Genomic DNA, 19,795 nt, shown 5'->3' with positions numbered 1-19,795 from the left:
GGTAAAGTGTGAGTAAAGAGAAGTTGATGTTCTAACTGTCTAATAACAGAATTTTCACAGACCTGTCATTGCTATCACTCTAAGCTTCTGTACTTGGACCATAAAACTCAATAGATTGTCTCCAGCTTTCCCCCAGTTTTACTGTATGTGAAAGAAAAGGGATCTTTAACACATGACTCTCTGAAGACTTTTTTTTTCCTTTTCTCAGAGACAATTTTACTTCTAAAGAAATACTGTCTGTATCTCTATGAGACTTGAATGAATTTTTCTTAAGCTAGTTTAAGCTGTATTTTGTTCTAATAAGTTTATAGTAATTTGCAAATGTTTTTAGCAAACAACTGCTGTGGCATTCCATGGCTAAGCAAAATTAATTTAATTAAAATTGCTAATGTGGGGGGTATCTTTTGCAACAAGGGATTTTTTTGTACCAACTGTTTTATCAAATGCTCTCTATCTCTTCTAAATGCATTCAGCTGTGGGAGAAGCTGGCATTCAGTGGGTTTCCATGACAGCAGCTGAGGTAAAACCAGACCAGCTATTCCAAAGGTCGCTCATTGAAAGGCACAGATCAGAAAAGTTGATTTGGCAATGTGACCATGGGAGCACAAAGAACAGAATTGCAAGAACCTTTGGTTATCATAACCTAGGAGAAATGCAGTATAGGAGCAAAGAAAAGATTGTGCAAGTCTGTGATGGGCAAGAATTACAGGGGCTATAAATTGCCTTATAGAGAGACACAGAGATGCATAAACACATATTGGTATATGGCAAAATGAGTTCTTACAAAAAGTGCTGTACTCTAAAAATAAAGAGGGGACACAGGTGCATTGCACAGGTGCAAAATAGAGAGGGCATTGCAAGTGAAGATGATAAGTTTGTTTGGGTTTGCTTAAGTGTAGTGATATAAGTACAGCATCAAATAGTTGCCTCAATCCCAGTAAATCTTGTGGTTTCATTCCAAGTCCTAACATGCCTAAAATGCTACTAAAACCAACCCTGCAGCACTTCCTGTCTAGCATTGATGTTTGCCTTCTACTCAAACCTGGATCATCCTGGACAAATGAGTAAGCTCTCTGAGTTGTCCTAAATGCTAGTAAACATCTACCTGGAAGTATTCTTCAATGTCATTCTTTGCTTAGTTTTCCTTTTTAGACTGGGAGTGGTAGAAGAATTAGGATCTGGTGGCACCAGCTGCTTCAGTTACCAACTCAGTAGAAACAGTTTCTGATCCCCAAGCACTTTGTTAATTTACCTCTACTTCTCTCTTTGGACTAATGTTTTAAAATGTTAGCACTAACTCTAGATGGACTGCAAAATCTCAGACAGGGGTGTACTATGGGTGTTTTTTACAAAGCAGCTGTAAGTAAGAGCTTAGAACTGAGAAAACTTCAAGCCAGGAGTTGGCAACAAGCAACAAGTTGAGACATCCCCATTCATTATGCTGAATAACCATACAACCTTATGGATAATTCATTACATACTTTACATTCAAATAATTAGTACATGATTACCAGAAGAAATTTCTACTTGATTGAATAGCTTCAGCCTTATGAATCACTTTTACCTGCAAAAGAAGTAGAATGCTCCAATTACAAGAACTCCTAGAAGAAGAAGGGAAGCCAAGAAAGCTGCAAACAGGTCACCTTTTGTTTGGGATTTGATGCTGGGCAGCAAAACTTCCTCACAACGAGCTCCTGTGTAATTCTCAACACACCTGGGAAACCAAGTTGTATTTGGATTAGATGGTAGCTTGTCATCTACAATGAAAAGCACAAAAGGCTTCTTCTGGGTAGAGAATTTGTTATGACTCAATTCAAAGGTTATATTTGCTTCACAGCAAGCTTTCTTACAGAATTTCCTCTCACCTAGTGTTTCTGGAACAAGGGGAATTAGGCATGTTGGGCATCGAGTTTACATTCTGATCCATATTGCTTTTATATATTAACTTTAATGTACTCATCACTGACAGATTTAATTAATTAAGCCTACTTCTTTAGTGTTAACTATGTTCACACAGTAGTCATGCTTTGTCTTCCCTGTTTCAGGTAACTTTCTAGCTTCCTTTGTTGAAAATAGTAGTGTCAGCTAAAGAGATCAAGGAAATGAGAATTCACTGAGGCACAGTACAGCTTAAACTGCAGAAGTGGTTTATGCAGTGTAATATTTCATGCCAGAACATGCTACATGCTTGGTGAATAACCCCCTCTTGGAGAGACCTGCCTAGAAGTCTTCTCTACTATGCTTATTTTCTGTGTTGAGCTTCTGAAAACCTCTTCTGAAGAAAGGATTAAAACAAATATGGTATTTTACCATGGTAAAATGGTATGATATTTTAGTAAAAATAAATAAAATTAATGGCTTAGTAATTAATATTCAGCCAAAAATAGGTAGGTTGAAATTAAACTAATCTTCATTTATTATGTATTTTGCACTTATTCTGCTAAGTTTTCTTAAGGAATTGATTTCATTACAGAAAATGGGAAGCACTTCTTTCAATATCTAGATTCTGTGTGTATTTTTTATACATGTAAATTTGCTTCTCTCTATTTCTATTACTAAAGATCTTGCTCTTTCTTGCTATTTCTGGCACTGAAGTCATAATAATCTGTGACATAAGCAATCTCAGGCTCCAGCTGAGAAAAATGGGCTAAACTCTGCAACATACTTGAAGTTCTCAACTGCCATTGGCAGCTGCAAGGTGTAATTTCAGATGAGGGGTAAGAAGGTGGAGAGGGGAGGAACTGCCAAAAAAGAAGAACGTTTAGCATATCTAACTAAGACCAAAGGATCCCTGTGAGTTTTCTGACATGATGCCTGATCCCACTACACTTTCTGTAGGTTACAGACCAGTATTTCAGTACTGCTGGCCTAAACCACTGCACAAAGAGTTACTACCCTTTTATTTTAATTCTTTGTCTTTGGAAATATAATAGAAGATTTAGGCACTAAAAAAAGACATCTAATTATCATCATATATTAAAGCTCTGCAACTGATCAAACAGACAGCATTTACTAAGGACAATCTGAGGCTTTTCAAAGTCATGATGTTTCACTGCTGGGAGAAGCAAGGGTAGGCAGACTGCTCTGATTGCTTGAGATAATGTTCCAGATATTTATTCTAAGTGTAGTGGCTTTTCAGTGGCCTATTTCTGAAATACTGTAGAATACTTTAAGAATAGAAGTGTAGTTTGAGTGGGGCATTGTTCTCTAGCAAGTGAGAGAGAAATGCTTTGAAGAGCTGAATAGAGTAACAGGGAAAGAAAATGGAATAAGAAATTCATAGGAGTATTCTTGAATAGCAGTGAAAACTGGAGAATAATGCAAGGCTAAAATGATACAGGAAGGGAAAAAATAGGTTTTGGCATCAAATTAAGGCTCATGGAAAAGTTCTAAAGTGTAAAGGGAGTAAGTCAGTAGCCTAAAGAGCAGAATACAGCAGGAGGAAGATAAGGCAGTCACAGCTGCAGAGAGCTGCCCAGAGGATCAGGTAAAGGGTAAGGGTTACTGAACTGCTGTGATGCAGGAGAGTGAGTTGGTGTGAACAGTGCATGGGAGCTGTACTCATGTGCTGCAAAGACAGGAGGAAAAGAACTGGGAATGTGTTGACAGCACAGCAAAAGGGTCACTGAGATCACAGCACTTCCTACAAAACAGAAAACAGAGCCAGATGCTTAAGGTAGTCACAAGTCTTTAAGAGGGAAAAGAGCTTGAAGGCCTAAGATGGTAAGGGGAAAACTATAGTGATACGAATCCAAGGTTACAGCAAAAAGAAAAGCCTATACTAAAGAAGCAAATGCCAAACTTAAGACATCCTGGATGCTGAACCTTTTAATTCTGCATGGTTGTAACAAAAACAAGTTGTAGAAATATGACTAGCTGGTTTGCCAGTATCTGTTTAACTGTGAGCAGTGCATTAGGGATTACAAAACTACCCATCCATTTTCTCTAAACTTGCTGGAAGTTATTCCATGCTACCTAGAAAATGCCGTCATATAACCTAAAAATTATGTAGGGTTTCATAGAAACAGGAAAATTAAGATGAGGTGTCTTTGGGTTACATTTTAATAATAAAATTATAGCTAATGTGACCAAGCTGTGCTACAGTTATGGCATTTCTGAAAATCCAGATATTCAAATATTGGTTTGAATAAGCTTTTATGAAGTTACCCTTCCTGATGTACAAATAGGTAAAGGCCTATGTTAAAGATAGAAGCAACTGATGCTTTAAGACAATCAGGAAAGGTTTCTTCTGCAAGTCCTTTGCTAAAATAGGTAGAAAGAAACTAAGCAGACTTCAGTAATTGGCAGTGGAACTCTCTCAGACCTGCTTATCCTGTTGCACTAGGAAAGCTCCAATAATTTCAGTGGAGTTACACATGCAGTGACTGCAAGCAAGACAGAAACAGTCTCTAAGCAGCATGTGGTCTGTGAACATAGCCCAGAACCTTGGTGTCTGTGCAGCCTCAGTCTTACTGTACACCCCTCAAAAGCCAGGGGCAGCTCTGTTTATCCTGTCTGTAATGGATGCCCAAAGCAGCACAGCAGTTAAGGGCAGCTGCTGACATGGCAGGCACTGCTGCACCTGCCCCTGAATGAGCTGGGGCAAACCCCAGAGGAGCCTGGTGCAGGAGGAGGAGCTGCACTCACTGTGTTTGTGGTCCCTGGCAGGTGTTGCTGGTGCACATCACCTGCAGGCTGTTAACCTGCTCTGCTGCTGCACATGGCCTTTAAATGGCCCTGCTATGCAGCATTCCAGAGTTGATTCTTAAAATGGAAAAAAGGTCTTTCCCCCTCTAAGGAAATTGAATTTCTAATTCAGAGTTGAAAGACAGCAGACTTCAATGTTTGAGGAAAATCTGTGACTGAAACATCCCATTTTCAGCTGGCATCCAGATTTCTGCTCTCCTAGGTGGCTGCACACACGTGCACACACACCCACAGCTCTTGTCAGATAAGATGAGCCAGCCTTAAATGTTGTATACAAATGTCCCATAGGAGCTCCAGACAAAACACCAGCATATGGAAAGAAATCCATAGAATCTTTCAGCACAGGGTATTAATCACATCAGCATCAATGCAAGGGGGAAGAAAATGCACTGCATTGGATAAGATGTCAGGAGATGACCAGCAGGTGTGCAATTCCATTGATCCTTTACAATCTGATTGGTAAGTAAAACATAACAGCCTTGCAGTAACAGGGGCATCACTGCTGTCTCCTTTCAGATGCTGCTCGTTGGACACTGCAATGATCCTGTGGCACTGGGATTTAGCAAGAAGGTGAAGTTTCTTTCTTTGCCAGACTCTAAGGTGGGCATCATAAGGAAGTAGAATTTGAGTCAAATATGCAGATTCTCACTGCTTTGCATTATACTATCAGGGTGTTTACTTTACTTTTCATTTAGTCTTCCTTTAGTCAGAAAAATTTTGGATACTTCTTGGTATAAAAACTATTTCCATGTAAATACAAAGCTCTGAGCAGAAAAAGATGAGAAATTATCTGCTTGTCAATGCAATTCAGATTACATGGCTGATAACTTCAAAATCAACATAATCTTCAGTCTGTAGCAGATTCCTCAAAGTTGTCCTAATACATACAGTCTAAGAACATCTAGTAAGTATGGAAAAGAATTTAGAGCCAAAGTGAATAAGCAACAGCAAAATTAATTGTACACCTGAGCAACTCTTTAAAAATTTTTGCATTTAGAGAAGTTTCAAAACTGTTACTGTCTACACACTGAGAGTAAAAAATAAAATGCTCCTACTGGAGAGAAGTTGAAAGAAAGGGTTATTCTTCTCTAAAACAATGGCTTATTCTCCTCTCCCTTAGCTATGTGTTTATATGGGAAGGTTTCCCTATCTAGCAGTTATATTCATTTGGATTGGTAATTGTTTTCAAACACATAAGAGAGTGTTGCATTTTATATCTTATGTTCCATTTAAAAGAAATCCTAATTACTGACTCTTTTTAGCTATACTTTTGGTGTGTATTCTAACTTTCATTACTACCTTTCAAGCCAAAAGTAGAACTGAGAAATACTTATTGGTCAGGTTGTTTCCAAAGAATCCGAGGTACATTAAAGTGTATTTTTTGGAGGCAGAGAAAGAAGAAAAGCTCAGATGACTGGGAAGCCCTTCCCTGGCAACTTGTAGGGTGCATATTCTGCAGGCTGAAAGCACAGCAAGTGTGTGACTTGTGGGGATGTCTGGAAGGGCCATGGCAGAGAGCCAGGCAAGGAGGGAGCATACAGAAAGTGGGAGAAGGAATTTGCATGGCATTTACTGGATTACTGTAGGAAAGGTGGAGGAGAGATTTCATCAGGATGGAAGCAAAGGAAGGGGAAAAGGAAGAGATATCCCTGAAGATGCACAGGCATTTCAGGAAGGAGATTTGCAAGGCCTGCCTGTGTCTCTTGCAGTACTTAGCCCTGGGCAGAGTAGGATCCATGTCCCAAAATAAGTATTCACTGTTAATTTCTGTGTGTACTGCCCTCTGAAGCAGAGCTCTGTGCATGTTGTCTTATACCATCTGTATTTTGCTTGAAATACAGAAAAAATGCTCTCAGAAATCTGCCAAGTATAAGAAAAAAATGGGAGTACCAGAACTGCCCCTCAGAAACCAAAATCTTCACTTAATTCTGCAGTGCATTAATTGGTGATCATGGGACAGCTGTGCATCAGGTGCTGAGGCAAACAGCTTTCTGCCTTGTGCTTTACAATGCACCTGAGGCAGCTGCTTTTCCATCCTCCTGTCCTGCTGCCAGTTTGTTTACTTCATTGGAGTGTTCATGGTGACAGGTGTGCCTTTTACTGCTGAGAACATGAACTTCTTGTTGAGAAAGCACTGAGGGAAGATGGCAGCTGAGCACCTCATGTTTTAACACGTCAGCTGTATTTAAAATCTGCTACTGTTGCACATGGAGGGGGTCAATTAATGTTCAACAGATATTAAATCTCTGCCTTCTATGTATCTATTTGTGATTGATAAGAACCCCCTGAAATTCCAAAGGTAAACAGCAGCTCTTCATTTTTAGCATGCTACAAAACACGTATTTCTAAAGAATGATGCATTTTTCTGAGTCACATGGTGAAATTATTTCCAGTGATGTTGCATAGGGTGATCTGGACTAACTCTGCTGAGCACAACACATTTGTGTGACCAAGTACCATGGCAAGGCAAATGTGTTTTAAGGTATTTTTACGGTTTGCTAGTCTGTTCTTTCTCCATCTCCTCCTTTTAATTAACAATCATTCAGCCCTTGAGTCTAAAAGTGCTTTGAGTTTCCTTTCAGTAGGACATGACCATTTGAGAGCACTGGGGGGCTTTGGGTGGGATTTGGAAGAAACCTTCATCAAAGAAACTGCGCAACTGTGTGATGATACCAGTCATAAAGTTCCAAAGCACCAAATATTTTCTGAATTCTGCTGAATAGTGATGCATTTTTTCTGTTGTTTCTATTCACATCACTGCTGATTACTAAGATATCTGTGTGTAAACAAAACCTTTCTCATCTATAATTAGCCTTCTCTGACTGATTAAGGAACATGCTTAGAATGATGATGTGCTTAAATAGAATGCTGCTATTTAAACCCATCTAACTTCATAATCAACCACTAGATACAGAAAAAAATAGTTGATAACTTAAATGCAATAAGATTGCCTGAGTGTAACAAAAATGCTCTTAAGATGTTACTTTTCTGCTTCAGCAGATTACAAAATCCTAAAGTACCTGAATTGAAAAAAACTTCATTTGGAGCTGTTAAGGTGGAAATTATCTATGCTGACTGGTTTGTGCTCCTGAAGAATGAATTTTTCTGGGTATTTGTTACTTCATATTTATAGTTATTGCATTGAATACAGATTCCTTGTTACACAGTCCAGTAGTAGTTGAGAGGGTGCTTTGAAATTGTGTAGCAGCTGCTCTTCAGTTTAACCATTCATTTTTCATTTATGTACAATAATACAGGATTCCTTCTAGGAAAAAAACATATATATTTCAAAATGTTTTACTTTTTTTTGTGTAGTATTCATTTTATATTGCATAATCTTGCAAGGTTTAGCACATAGAGTAAATCATCACACAGCACTTCAGAGCTTTAATCTCACTTCTGGATCTGATTCATTGTGACACTGAACAATGACAGTGATATGCTGTGTATATTTTTCAGTGAGCATTTACCACAAAATTGCCTCTTTTCTCCCTGTCTAAGTAAATGAGTTTACGTGCTTGAGTTTAAGTATTTAGATTGAACTGTACCAAACAAAAAGTAATATTTTAATTAGGCATCTGGGAAAAGACGTTGTTTCCTTCTTCACCTGTTTTATCCAGTTATCATTAGTTATAGCTCAAGACAGAAGAGGGAACAAAAGTTGCCATAGAAGAAAAAAGATAATATCCTTAAGTGTATCTAATATTTGTCTGAATGCCTATTTTTTTGTTAAGCAAACCCATTAAATCAACCATAAATGATTTTGATGAATAACTCAGAAATAGTAAATGCAGGACTGTGAACAGTGACAGTTTTATGGAGCCTCTTATGTCTTGTCAATCCAGAGAATAAAAAGATAGGGCAGTATTTATGCAGGAAATGTGTCCACATGCAAAACCAGGCAGTGCTTCTTTTCCAGTTTGCTACATGGGCTTCAGCAGGAAGAATGGTTTTGTCATAGAGTGTTTTAAGAAGTGTCTCTATTTGCTGCCTTGATGTTTCTTTATCAAGCAGTCTTTGGCTGTCACTATAAAGCTGCTCTTTGAGTATTTCAGCATGACTTGAAGAACATAGTAAGTCTTGAATTACATTAATTTTTTCCCTCTTAAAATATTATATTATTTTTTGTGTCTCTGCATTTTGATCAGGTCAGGCCATTTTAAATTATAAAAAATTTTGGGATATAATTAACTTGTTAGAAAAGCTGTACTTTGCCTTTCTGAATGCTTTTCCCACAGCCTATATTCCATGAGGCAAAGGGTATTTTGTTCTTTCTGTATTGTAATAAGGAAATATGGCTCTAATTATAGATATAATCCTGAATGCATATGTAACTGAATACTGTTCCACCTACCAAGCAAGTATACACATTTCTTTTTCTCATATAACCATGTCTCTGTAAACTAGGTAAGTAATAGGTAATTGGTATTTAGAAGTGATTCCTTAAAGAAGGAAAATGGAGAAATAGTCTTTAGACAGCTACTGTCCAATACTTAGACACACAAACTTCAGTTTCACTGACCTGCAGAATGGACTGGATACAGTAGGAATCATATAACAAATCCCTCCATTTAGACAAAAAGATCCATAACTGGTGCCACAGAGTTCTTCATGATCTTAAAAATAAGACCAAAAGAAACACTGAGAAAAACAGACTTCAAACCAAAAGAACCACAAAAATAAACTACCACCCAAATGAAACCAGCCTATGAGCAAAAAAAGGTACAGGTCTTGCCTTCCAGGCCAGCAACACAGAGCACTCTTTTGCTGAACAGTTTCATGTAACAATATGGAGAAAAGATCACAAATTTATCACCATATCAGATGTGAAACAGATAAATGGGATGAATAAATCAAACTTTCTCTTGCAGTGAGAAATTCTCCATTACTTCCCTTGCCTCTCATGAGCACTCATACAGTGAGTGCAGGGGTTCACACCATGACTCAGGTGAAGTCTGGTTTCTCCTGTTCAGTGGCACAAAGCACCTTTAGCTGAACTGGCTCCTGCAACAGAGTCAGTCAGTGCAGAGGCACCCAGTGCCAGCTCAGGGCAGGATATTGTGAGGCTGCTCTGGGCTGCACTAAAACTGAAATGGGACCCTGGGACACCCCTGGGCTTCCCCACCCCAACTCTCAATTTCTCAATGGCCAAACCAGGGCACAGCCTGCAGCACTCACTTATGGACAGGACTGCTGGCTACAGTATCATTAACACAGATCTCAAAAAGGCTTTTTCCTTACTCAGTAGGCTTCTTAGATGAATTCTTAATGTGTTAAACACAACTAGGCATTCTGATAACACCCCAAATACAGGACACTAATGTTGGCACTTGTAGCAGCACTTGTCCATTTTGTGCTTAAAAAGCACATCTAACTGTTCCACTTCACTCTTCCTGAAAGCAATCTAAATTTGGAAGTTGGACTGAATATATTTATGACACAATTAATGCATCAGTAACTCATTTCATATATATGCATCTAATATTTTATATATTTCTTCCATCTTATGAAACCACAGTATCTCAATCAAAACAAAAATAGACCAGTCTTCTGACATCACAAGGGTGATAGTCATGTGTTGCCTCACACTTTAGGTGTTCTTGCTGTTATTTCTCTCAGAAGTTCTGAAAACCAGAATTCTGCTGTGTCACTATTTATGTATAGAAGACATGTACTATACATAACAGAGTTAAGAGGAGTCAAGATTTTAGTTTTCTTATTTGTCCTTCAAGAAAAAGAGTTAGAGTTCCCCTTTATTCCTGCAGAAAAATAAAAAGTAAGAAGTGTGGCTGTAAGACATTCCACCCTAGAGACACCTTCTACAACTTATCTAAAATAAGCCAGGCTTTTCTAAGAGTGGCAGAAATGCTCAGCTACTTCTACTTATGTGCAAAAAATCATTGTGCATCCTCTATCCTCTAGGCCAGCTCTACCAAGTCTACTCTCCCTTCTTCTCCTACATTCTTCCATTTCTATGGCAGCATATTGATGCAGAAGTGTAAGTCCTTACATTACTTTAAGATGAAACAGTTACACCCCAGGGCCCAAGAGGAATTCAGTTTCATGTTCCTGTTACTGAAGTGCCAGCATCCAAATGATAACTGGACCTTCTTGCCTGTGTGCAGATAAATTAGGAAGCTGGAGGAGGGGAGAACAAAGGCTGGAAAGATTGTTCATGTTTGACCTTGTTGCACAGAAATATGTGCTCTGTCCTACCTTGTTAGAAGTTAACTGGAAATTTATTTTAACTCTGAAGCTTTCTGTGCTTGTCTGCTGGCAATTAATTTACTGCAAGTTCACAATTAAAAGACTTTTAAAATTATTTTGTATGGGTAACTGTACAATTGCAATAGGAATAAAATGGGAATGGGAGAAAACAAGGAGGTTTTTTAATAAGAACTACACCTTAGTTGATTTTCATTCTATTCAAACGTAACAGTGGACCTCCTGTGAGAGTTTAATTCAGTTGAAGGCTACATCCTTCCTTAAATCAAGAGAGGGCACTGGACACATCAGCAGTGTATCAGAATATCTATACAATTTTAAGAATCAAGTGAGAAAAACAAAACTCCCAACTTTGACCTGCTCTCAACTCTGTTAAGTGTCTGAGGGAGTTAACTGTTGAAATTCTAGCAGACAGAAAAGGAAGATGATAGAAGGTGGGCCCTGCAGAAAAATCCTTTTGAACAGATCACAGAAAGGTTTCAAAGGAATTCTCATGAGAATTAATGAGAATTTGTTAGCCTCCTTAAAATCCTGCCTCGTTGCTTCTATTTCTTCATCCTTCTGCAGAAATAGACCTGCCTCACCCTGGCACAGGGGCACAGCACTGAAGAATGCTAAATGCCTCCAGTCATTCATGCCTTGGGACATCTGGGAGAATGAACACTGTTAAGGTGTGATCTTTGTATCAAGGACCAGCTCTGCAGCCCAACCAGGCATTTCTGCTCTGGCAAAATACCTCAGGCACTTTCTCTTAGGTCTATTAGAAAAAAGTGAGAGAGGTGGAGAGAGAGAACAAAAAGTGCCTAGGAAGCCTTTGAAACCTTTTTGATTGTAATTACAGACAACTTTTCTATAGGCTATTTCTTTCTAGAAATAGACTTTTCTTCCAGTACTAAGGGGAAAATGGCAACCTTAATTCCAGCAGTAATGAGAAACTTGAAGAAATATCTATGTCCACATTGATCAGATACCCCTTTTTTCCATCCACTTGTGCTTTTCATTAATTCTATTTTGTGTTTTAATACTTTGCTACTGATCACTAAAACTATCTGAGTAACACAGTACAATGTAGACGTTAGAATTATGAAAGACAATCAAAGAAATTCAGGAAGCTTTAACACCAAGAAAAAATATTACTAACAAATTGTAATTTGCTACAACACAAAAATAGGTAGTATTGTACTCCACACCTATGATATTGAAATGCAGTAGCTTGCTGCAAATTTCAAAGTTACAGTTCTGTATTTGTGGACAGGAAAGTGTGAAAGCACCAGTTTACCCCTTTAAATCAATAGTCAGTGATGCAAAAGAGTATACTGGAGAATCAGAGGGGGTTCAATACAAGTCAAAACCCAATTACATTAGCATTGGTGAATGTTTTATGATTTTTCATGAGGTAAGTCAATACATTATATTAATCTAAAAATGCAAATTTCATGCTTTGAAAGTCAAATGCATACTACAGTCAGACTCCATAATGAGACAAGACAAGAGATGATGGGCAATTAAAAAAATACAAAAGATTTAGCTTTAAAATTAATAGAACTCTATCAATGTATGTTGTACATAACATATAAGTATGTATTTTGATACCACCTTCTGTGTGAGAGATTTAAGAGAAGTAGGACACAAAAGCTTCTTCTTTAAAAAACTGGATTTTGGTGGAAGAAGTGAAGAGGAATAAAATGAGGTTGTTTTTTCTAATGCTAGACTGAATACTTAAAACTGACTGAGGTAATAGCAGCCTCTAAATACACTTATGCTTAATTATTCTTTCTGAGGACATGCAGGTGTCCTGGTTTCAGCTGGGATAGAGTTAATTTTCTCCCTAGTAGCTGGTACAGTGGTGTGTCCCTAAACTGTCTTGTCTGTTTGTATTTAAACTTTTGTAACCTGACTGTCCTGACTTTAAAAAATAACTAAATGCAAGCTCAATATAATCTTAACCCCAAAGAGCCAGCCAGACTTGATAATCTACATGTAGACTCAGCTGTCTTGCCTAGTCCAGAGGCTAAAATCCTGGACTGCTAACACAAGAAAGTGAGAGAGAGGAGTGGGAAATGTTGGCAGAAGGTAAAAGGGGGCTGATGCATGCTCACTTGTAAGCAGCTTTACCCTGCACAGTAACCAGTCACACACTGAAATATCAATATTGATCACAGCAAACACCTCCTTACAGGATTTGTACCACTGGCTGGTAAACTCTGGTGAGGGATGGCATCTCTGCAGAGCAGTTGTGACAGTCCCAGTGGCAGCTATCAAAATCAATGCCACTTCAGTGAATTCTAATGTGTAGATGGACATATCCAAGTAAAGACTTGGCAGTAGTTACCTGTTCGCATATTATTCCCACAACAATTTTTGTTCTTGGTCAGAGGCAACAGCACCTAAAGACAAACATGTAAATTAAGCATATAATTTTTGAACCTGGTGTCCTTTCCCCCTGAAGAAATAGCTATTGGAATGCAACTTTCAGTGCTTCTGCTAAGACATCAGTTGCACTCTGTCAGTAATGCACTGTTATATGGAAGTTCCATTAATTCACAGTTAATGGCAAACACTCAAGTCTGCTGTCAAGTTCAGTGAATCCCTGAAGGCAGAATAAAACTAAATTCAGGCTAAAGCATGTTTAAACAATGAATATGTTTTAAAAACTGCCATGCTTATTCAGAATTGTAATACCTGATGCATTTAGGCAGTCTGATTGATTCTGGCTGGCTAATTAGATTGACACTTGCACCTTGAAAGACAGTGCACTCAACTGAACAATTCCTCAGACTGCTAATTAGTCAGGTAAGATCTTGGTGGTAGAACTCTTCCATTCCACAAACAAGAACTTTCTAATTTGTCATTTCTCACAGTCAATATGTGTTTCACTTGAGTGTCCCTCATGTCTGGATGTCAGGTGAAATTGTAATATAAGCTATGAATTTATCAAACTTGTACAATGATTTTTTACATCTTCAATAGAAACCCTCTGCCTGGACAGAAACCAATGTTCACTTCACATTGCTAAAATAATCTTATTCTGTAGACATGCCAACTCTATAACCATCTATCCTAGCTATATTCTGTTTTCTTGTAATATAGCCAAGACTTACTGTACCAAATAGGTTACTGAACAAGTCTAACATAATAGATCATTTTGTCATGTTTGCTTTCTTTCTTCAGAGTGTATGCAAAGTAAATACTTAAGCAAACTGTCCTATATTGGAAGAAAGATTTTTTTTAAACCATTAAATGATCAAATAAACTATCAGCTTTATGATAAATAGTTGCCTATACTGCAGCTTTAACTAACAGCTGACTTTCTGTAGAGGCCCATTTCAAGAGGTGTAATGCATTTGTACTTACTTTGTAAGCAGCTGGTTCTGGTTTTCATGGAACCTCACGTGGCTTCTCTAGCTTTTTACCTGTCCTGTCCATACAGGACAATGAGAACTGGCAGCTCCCTGTGACACTGGGCTGTAACAGCAAGGTCCCCACCCAGAGGTGGCTCACAGCTCCACTTTGCTCTGTGTACAGAAGCAAGAACAATTAACACAGCATGTGGCACTTCAGAACTAAAATCTTTTCAAAAGAAATAAATCAGGAGATTCATTTTTGTAGCAGTCAAGATCTGGATTCTCTATGTGATGTTAAAAAGGTTTCCAGTTTACATACAGTGCAGTGGGGTGAGGTTACAACAAGAACAAACACATGTACAGAACAGGGTAACACCCCTCATGCTCACAGGATTACTTGCATATTTTTCTAGGGTTATCAGTACTAAAGTTTATTGCTGAATTCAAAATACTCACAAAATGTAGTACATGTAAATAGTATCATACATATATTTTACACTGGCATCAAAAATCTGATTTAAATTTGTGTTTTATGGGAGCAAATAGTCTTTGTTCATTTAGTTTCCCTTTTCACAGAAAGCTCCACTAAACTGTATAATATCCAATAACTCTCATAAAATATAAACAGGATATATAAACTAAATTTCATTACTAGCTCCTGTACTAGATTTAATTAGGATATGAATCCTTGAATTGACAAAACAGCTTGAGTTTTGCTACTGCCAAAAGGAGATCTCACATTTCCTCTCCTTCATCTTGCACTCAGTATGTACCTCAGTATCCCTGGTGCTGGTCCTGGTCTAAGTTCAACTTTTTCAGAAGATGCTTAAATCCAATGATCTGGCAGAAAATCCCTTAGGGCAAGCTGATGGTTTTCTCCTGCATCAGTGTGTTAAATGGATGTGCTGTGCAACTCATCAGCTCTTGGGACTAGGACTAAATGTTCCATGTAAGACAAATTGTTTATAAGCTGAGTGTATAGAGCAAGACAGCTTGAGGAAGGCTGTGGGGCTACTAATAATTTATTTTCAAACTCTGTTGCCTGTGTATTCAAGGAAATAGGGGGTGACAAAGAGAAGGAGTGAAAATACTTCCCCACCAATGTGAAAGCATAACTTTATTTTTTAATCCTTGTAATAAGTATCACAATATGGGTCTAAAGATGCCTTTTTAAAGAGGTGTTGCTGACAGCATTCACAGCTTTGACTTTTTTGTTTCTAAGACTGAGAAGTACATCATTAGGTAATGATGTATTTAGATGTTTTTCTCTGAGGTGTTGCACTCTGAACAGAAGTTCAAGTATGTATCAGTGTTCTAAAAAGAATAAACTGGACTATCTCATTAGATAATAAGATGATATATTTAAAGAAAAGAAAGCACTGCAGCAGAAATTGTTGCTAAATTTGATTGTAACTCAGGTCTGTGTGTGCACTGAGTTCATACTAGAAACACAAAGATCATCTGTGCACCTTTCTTGCACTTTCCAAACTGAGTCTTCCTCCAGATGCAGATATAGCCTATGCTCACAGAAGCTAAAAATCCAATTGTATGAATGCTCAAATATTTACCTTCCATGTATCTTGGGAGTTTGTGAAATGTTACTTTGTATATCCAGTTAAGAGTATTTTATTCTGAAATACAAAATATAGCCTGTATTGCTCTGTGCCAGCTTGTTGAAAAATCTTGTCAGTTCTACCCTTTTCCCCTCATCTTTGTCATCTAAACTGATGCTAAGAATAGTAATGCGTTGTTTGAAATGCTTGTACATGAAAGGTAGGTCACCTGTGTATACTGAGATATATTGAAACAAGTCTTGAACTCGTTAGATTTGTCTTTAAATGAACCTGTGTGCTTTACTCCCCATCTATTTACATCAGAATCTGTATTGCCTCTTGGTTTTGTGTACTTTTACTGGTTAGCTGGCCTTAGCATCCACAGTACCTGTAAATCTTAATGAGCATAGGCAGATAAAATCAAGCACTGAATAATGATTTGGGCTTTGGTTTATGGATCTTTGCTATTCAAACACTCTTAAAATTAATCTCTATATAAATGCTCCCCCAAATTAAAGAAGATGGTTTCAGTCATGTGGCTATTTCAAATACACACTGTTTGTACATTCAGATTAAGTTGCACCTTACATCTGTCTTTGAGAATGGGATTTTACTGCATTATGTATTCTTTCTAAAATCAGAAAAGGTAAAATCTCATTCTGCCTCAATATTGAGCTCAAATATTTGGTCATGAAAACAATGAAGGGGAAAAATTTTAAAAATTGCTTATCATGCTGATTAAATATAAATTTCCTTCTGAGATGTCCTTGATACCTGTCAAGCAGTCAGTAGTCCACACCTCATACTTTCTCCAAGAGCCAGGAACTGTCCTGAAGTCTTGTTAAAAGGAGTCTGTATTTTCTCACCTAGGTATAACTCCTCAGACCTTCAGTGACTGATCTGAGCACAGAAAATCATCAGGCATCAGAAAAAATCCATCAAACTGCCTGAAACTGATGCCTTGTGAAGGCTGGCCTAGAACAAAGGCTCAATGGAGTTAAAGGGATTTTTTAAAAGGCCTCCATGGATCCACCTTGGACAGCACAAGAGCCCAGCCAGGGCTGCACCCCAGATGAGCCAAAAGGGACAACTGGTCATGAGGGCTCTCACTTTTGTAAGTTCTGCTCCATTTGCATATTGGGGTTAATTGTCCAGTTATAGCTCTAGGTTACGGAGTCCCATCCTTCTTGTTTTTCTCTCCTCAGTCCATGTTGTTTGTGCTCTTGGGCCTAAGATTTAGGTGCTTGTCCTTGGTCCCAAGCTAGGAAAGGAATTGTTTTGTCTCCCTGCTCTGTGAGGACAGCTCACCATCCCTTAGTATCAAGTTCAGAACTACACACTAGAGCAGTACAGAATCTGAAAAATAGAAAAGCTAAAACCTAAGGCATCAAAACAAATGAGGATCTCTATAAGGAGAAATTCCAGGTGAGATTTTATAACAAATCTGTATAAGAACTCAAATTTATACATTGGAAGTTTCTTTTAGCATGAGATAACCACAATATCAAGAAATTCTGACAAAAGACATGAAGCTAAAGCAGATGACAAATAGCTCACAAATCTCAACGTGCTTTGGTTGACAGGGTAATTTTTTTAGACACAGTTCTTCAAAATTCTTTCCATTGCAGTTTTCTGAAATGACAACAAATGGCTGAGTCCTCTTATCTTAGAAATCCCTACAGCAAATATTTAGGTTTACATTTTCATTTTTATCCACTAAAGTATGTCTAGGATTAATGACATACTAAAACAGGGGTAAAGCTCTCGTCATGGTGTTGAAATTGAAATTTGGGACATTACAGTGAATTTCAGGGGAAACTTCCCATTGCCAAAATTTCTTAAGCAGCTTGCAAACAACTGCAAATTTCCATCTGAAACCCCAGTTCTATTGTATGAGATATTCATACAGACACTGGCAAAGTTGAGGCTTCTGTCCAATGTAACTACTGTAGTCACACAACAGATTTGTAATTTTGAGATAAAGATTCCAGTTTCAAGCCTGTGTGTGCTTATGTGAGGGGAATTATTAAATTTTACAAGACCCCTGCATTCAAAAAAATCACTGTCAGTCCTGGAAAACAACCCCCACCACTATTCTATTATTCTGTGTGCTTACTGGTTTCTTCTGTGGCACTTTTGCTTCCAAGTTTCATCCCTAACTCTTGTAAGAAATCAACTGAAATGAATGCAACTTAAAGTTTGTCTCTGCATGAGACAAACCTCAGTGGCAGATGTAGTGTCCCTCATAATGTCAGGTCTCAAATGTCAATAATCTCAGATCCAGTAATCAGAACTCAAAAATCCATATTACAGGCTGACATACAAGAGACAGTTTAGCACATGGTGACACAATAAAATATACCAGTGCCACTTAAATGATCTTGAGTTACTAGCAATGTATGTCATAAGAGTTTAGATATTTACTTTACATGGCAGCCATCAGGAATCAAGTGTAACCAGTCTTCACAATAAAGATTTTGATTTTTTAAGATTCATCCATCACTAATAGCTGGTTGATGCTAACATCAGCTGTTCCAAAACACAGGGGAGATAACTGGCAAAACCTGAATTTCAGTCTCTATTATTTTGTCCATTTAAGGCACCTTAAATTAAAGGACTAAAGAAGTTCTTAACCTTGGGGCGTTTTACTTCATTTTTTTTTTTTTTTTGCTGCATTTAATTTTGTATTGAGTTAATTTGTTCTAGTTAAACCACGGCTTACCACAGCAAACGGGTATTCTTAACTCTGCTGGTGTAATCTTTCTCAGACATGCACAGGACAATCTGCTGAATCAACGTAATCCCTAATCCGCATGCCGGGATGCTGCAGCTGCTCGCTCCGGTGCCGTTATGTAATGCCGGCCTCCAGGCCCGGGGCAGAGCGGGGCGAGCGCGGCGCTCCGGGCGCTCCCCTCGTGCCGGGCCGGGCCGGGCGCGGCGCGGGGGTCGCGGCGCTGCCGCGGGGCGGGGCCGGGGGCTCGCGGCTCGTAGTACTCCAGCGCGCGCCGCCCGCCGCCGCGATTGGCCCGGCCGCGCCCGCGTGACGCGCGGCGGACGCGCGCGCGCCCCCTCCGCTCCCGCGGACCGACCCCGCGCGCCGGCCCCGCGTTTCCAAGGCGACCCGGCAGGAACGGCGGGAGGCGCGCGCGGGATCGCGCGCGGGCGGTCCCCGGGTTCCTCCCCGCGCGGCCGCGGGTCCCGCGCGGGGCGCGCGCCGGGCGCTGGCGGCGCGGGTGCCGCGGGCAGCAGGTACGTGAGGGGAGCCCCGGGGACGGAGGCGCGAGCGGGGAGCCCCGGTCAGCGCCGTGCCCCGCCGCGGGCAGCGGGTTCTCGGCCGCGCTCGAGCCGCGGGACCGTACCCGCCGCGGGTGCGCGCCGTGCCCCGTCACGGCCGTGCGCGGCTCGGGGATCCCGGTCCCTCAGCCTCCCGGGGCCGCCGCGCGCCCCGCCGTCCCCGCGGTCGGGCTGGGCGGCCCGGCGAGCTCCCCGCGCCGCGGCGGCGGGGGCCCGCTGGCGGGTGAGCCCCTCCGCGGCGGGCGGACAAAGTTTGGCGGCGGGCGCCGCCTCCCGCCAACTTGCCGGCGGTGGGGCCGGGGGCCCGAGGGCGCTGTGCCCCGGGCCGGCCTGCGGCGGGGCCCGAGCCCCCTCACGCGGGGTCAGCCGAGCCGCGGCCCGGCCGGGGAGGTGCGGGGGTCGCTCCGCCTGTACCGCGGGGCCGGAGCCGCGTTCCAGCGGGGCCGGGGGGCTCTGGGCGCTGAGGGGCGCCTCACGCGTCGCGGCCCGGCCCTCGCGCCTCCGGACGGGCCCGGCCGGACAACTTCGGATGTGCGGATCCCGAATACGAACATACGGTAATGCCTGAGCGCGAAAGTTGTTTTTATTATGTGTGTGTGTGCAAACCCACCCAACGGTGATGCCTCAGCAGTGTCCTCACGCAAGAGTACTCTGTATGTGTAAAGTGCTGCA

The 19,795-nt window shown here is 40.3% G+C and overlaps 2 protein-coding genes across 3 annotated transcripts in view; one reads left to right on the top strand and one right to left on the bottom strand.

The window, feature by feature from the left end:
- The window catches only part of NRG4 (neuregulin 4), a 46,641-nt gene that overhangs the window by 2,867 nt on the left and 23,979 nt on the right, over window positions 1-19,795 (bottom strand). The window contains exons 1-5 of one of the 2 annotated variants that reach the window (XM_058811777.1): window positions 18,552-18,682; window positions 14,287-14,447; window positions 13,265-13,319; window positions 9,230-9,323; window positions 1,565-1,714 (exon numbers count right to left, since the gene is read on the bottom strand). In XM_058811777.1, the coding sequence (XP_058667760.1) occupies window positions 1,565-1,714; window positions 9,230-9,323; window positions 13,265-13,274 (254 nt within the window). In that variant the 5' untranslated portion in view covers window positions 13,275-13,319; window positions 14,287-14,447; window positions 18,552-18,682. Of the gene's footprint in view, window positions 1-1,564; window positions 1,715-9,229; window positions 9,324-13,264; window positions 13,320-14,286; window positions 14,448-18,551; window positions 18,683-19,795 lie in introns of those variants that run through there. The other variant, XM_058811776.1, reaches the window with a different exon arrangement.
- TMEM266 (transmembrane protein 266) overlaps window positions 19,541-19,795 on the top strand; it is an 81,612-nt gene continuing 81,357 nt past the window's right edge. Inside the window, exon 1 of the mRNA XM_058811767.1 lies at window positions 19,541-19,680. The gene's annotated coding sequence lies outside the window, so the exon portion shown is untranslated. The remainder of the gene's footprint in view (window positions 19,681-19,795) is intronic.

Source organism: Ammospiza caudacuta, chromosome 10 (genome assembly GCF_027887145.1).
Source record: "Ammospiza caudacuta isolate bAmmCau1 chromosome 10, bAmmCau1.pri, whole genome shotgun sequence".
Classification (NCBI taxonomy): domain Eukaryota; kingdom Metazoa; phylum Chordata; class Aves; order Passeriformes; family Passerellidae; genus Ammospiza; species Ammospiza caudacuta.
Note: the sequence above shows the minus strand (reverse complement) of the source record. Positions and strands in the feature narration are given on the sequence as shown.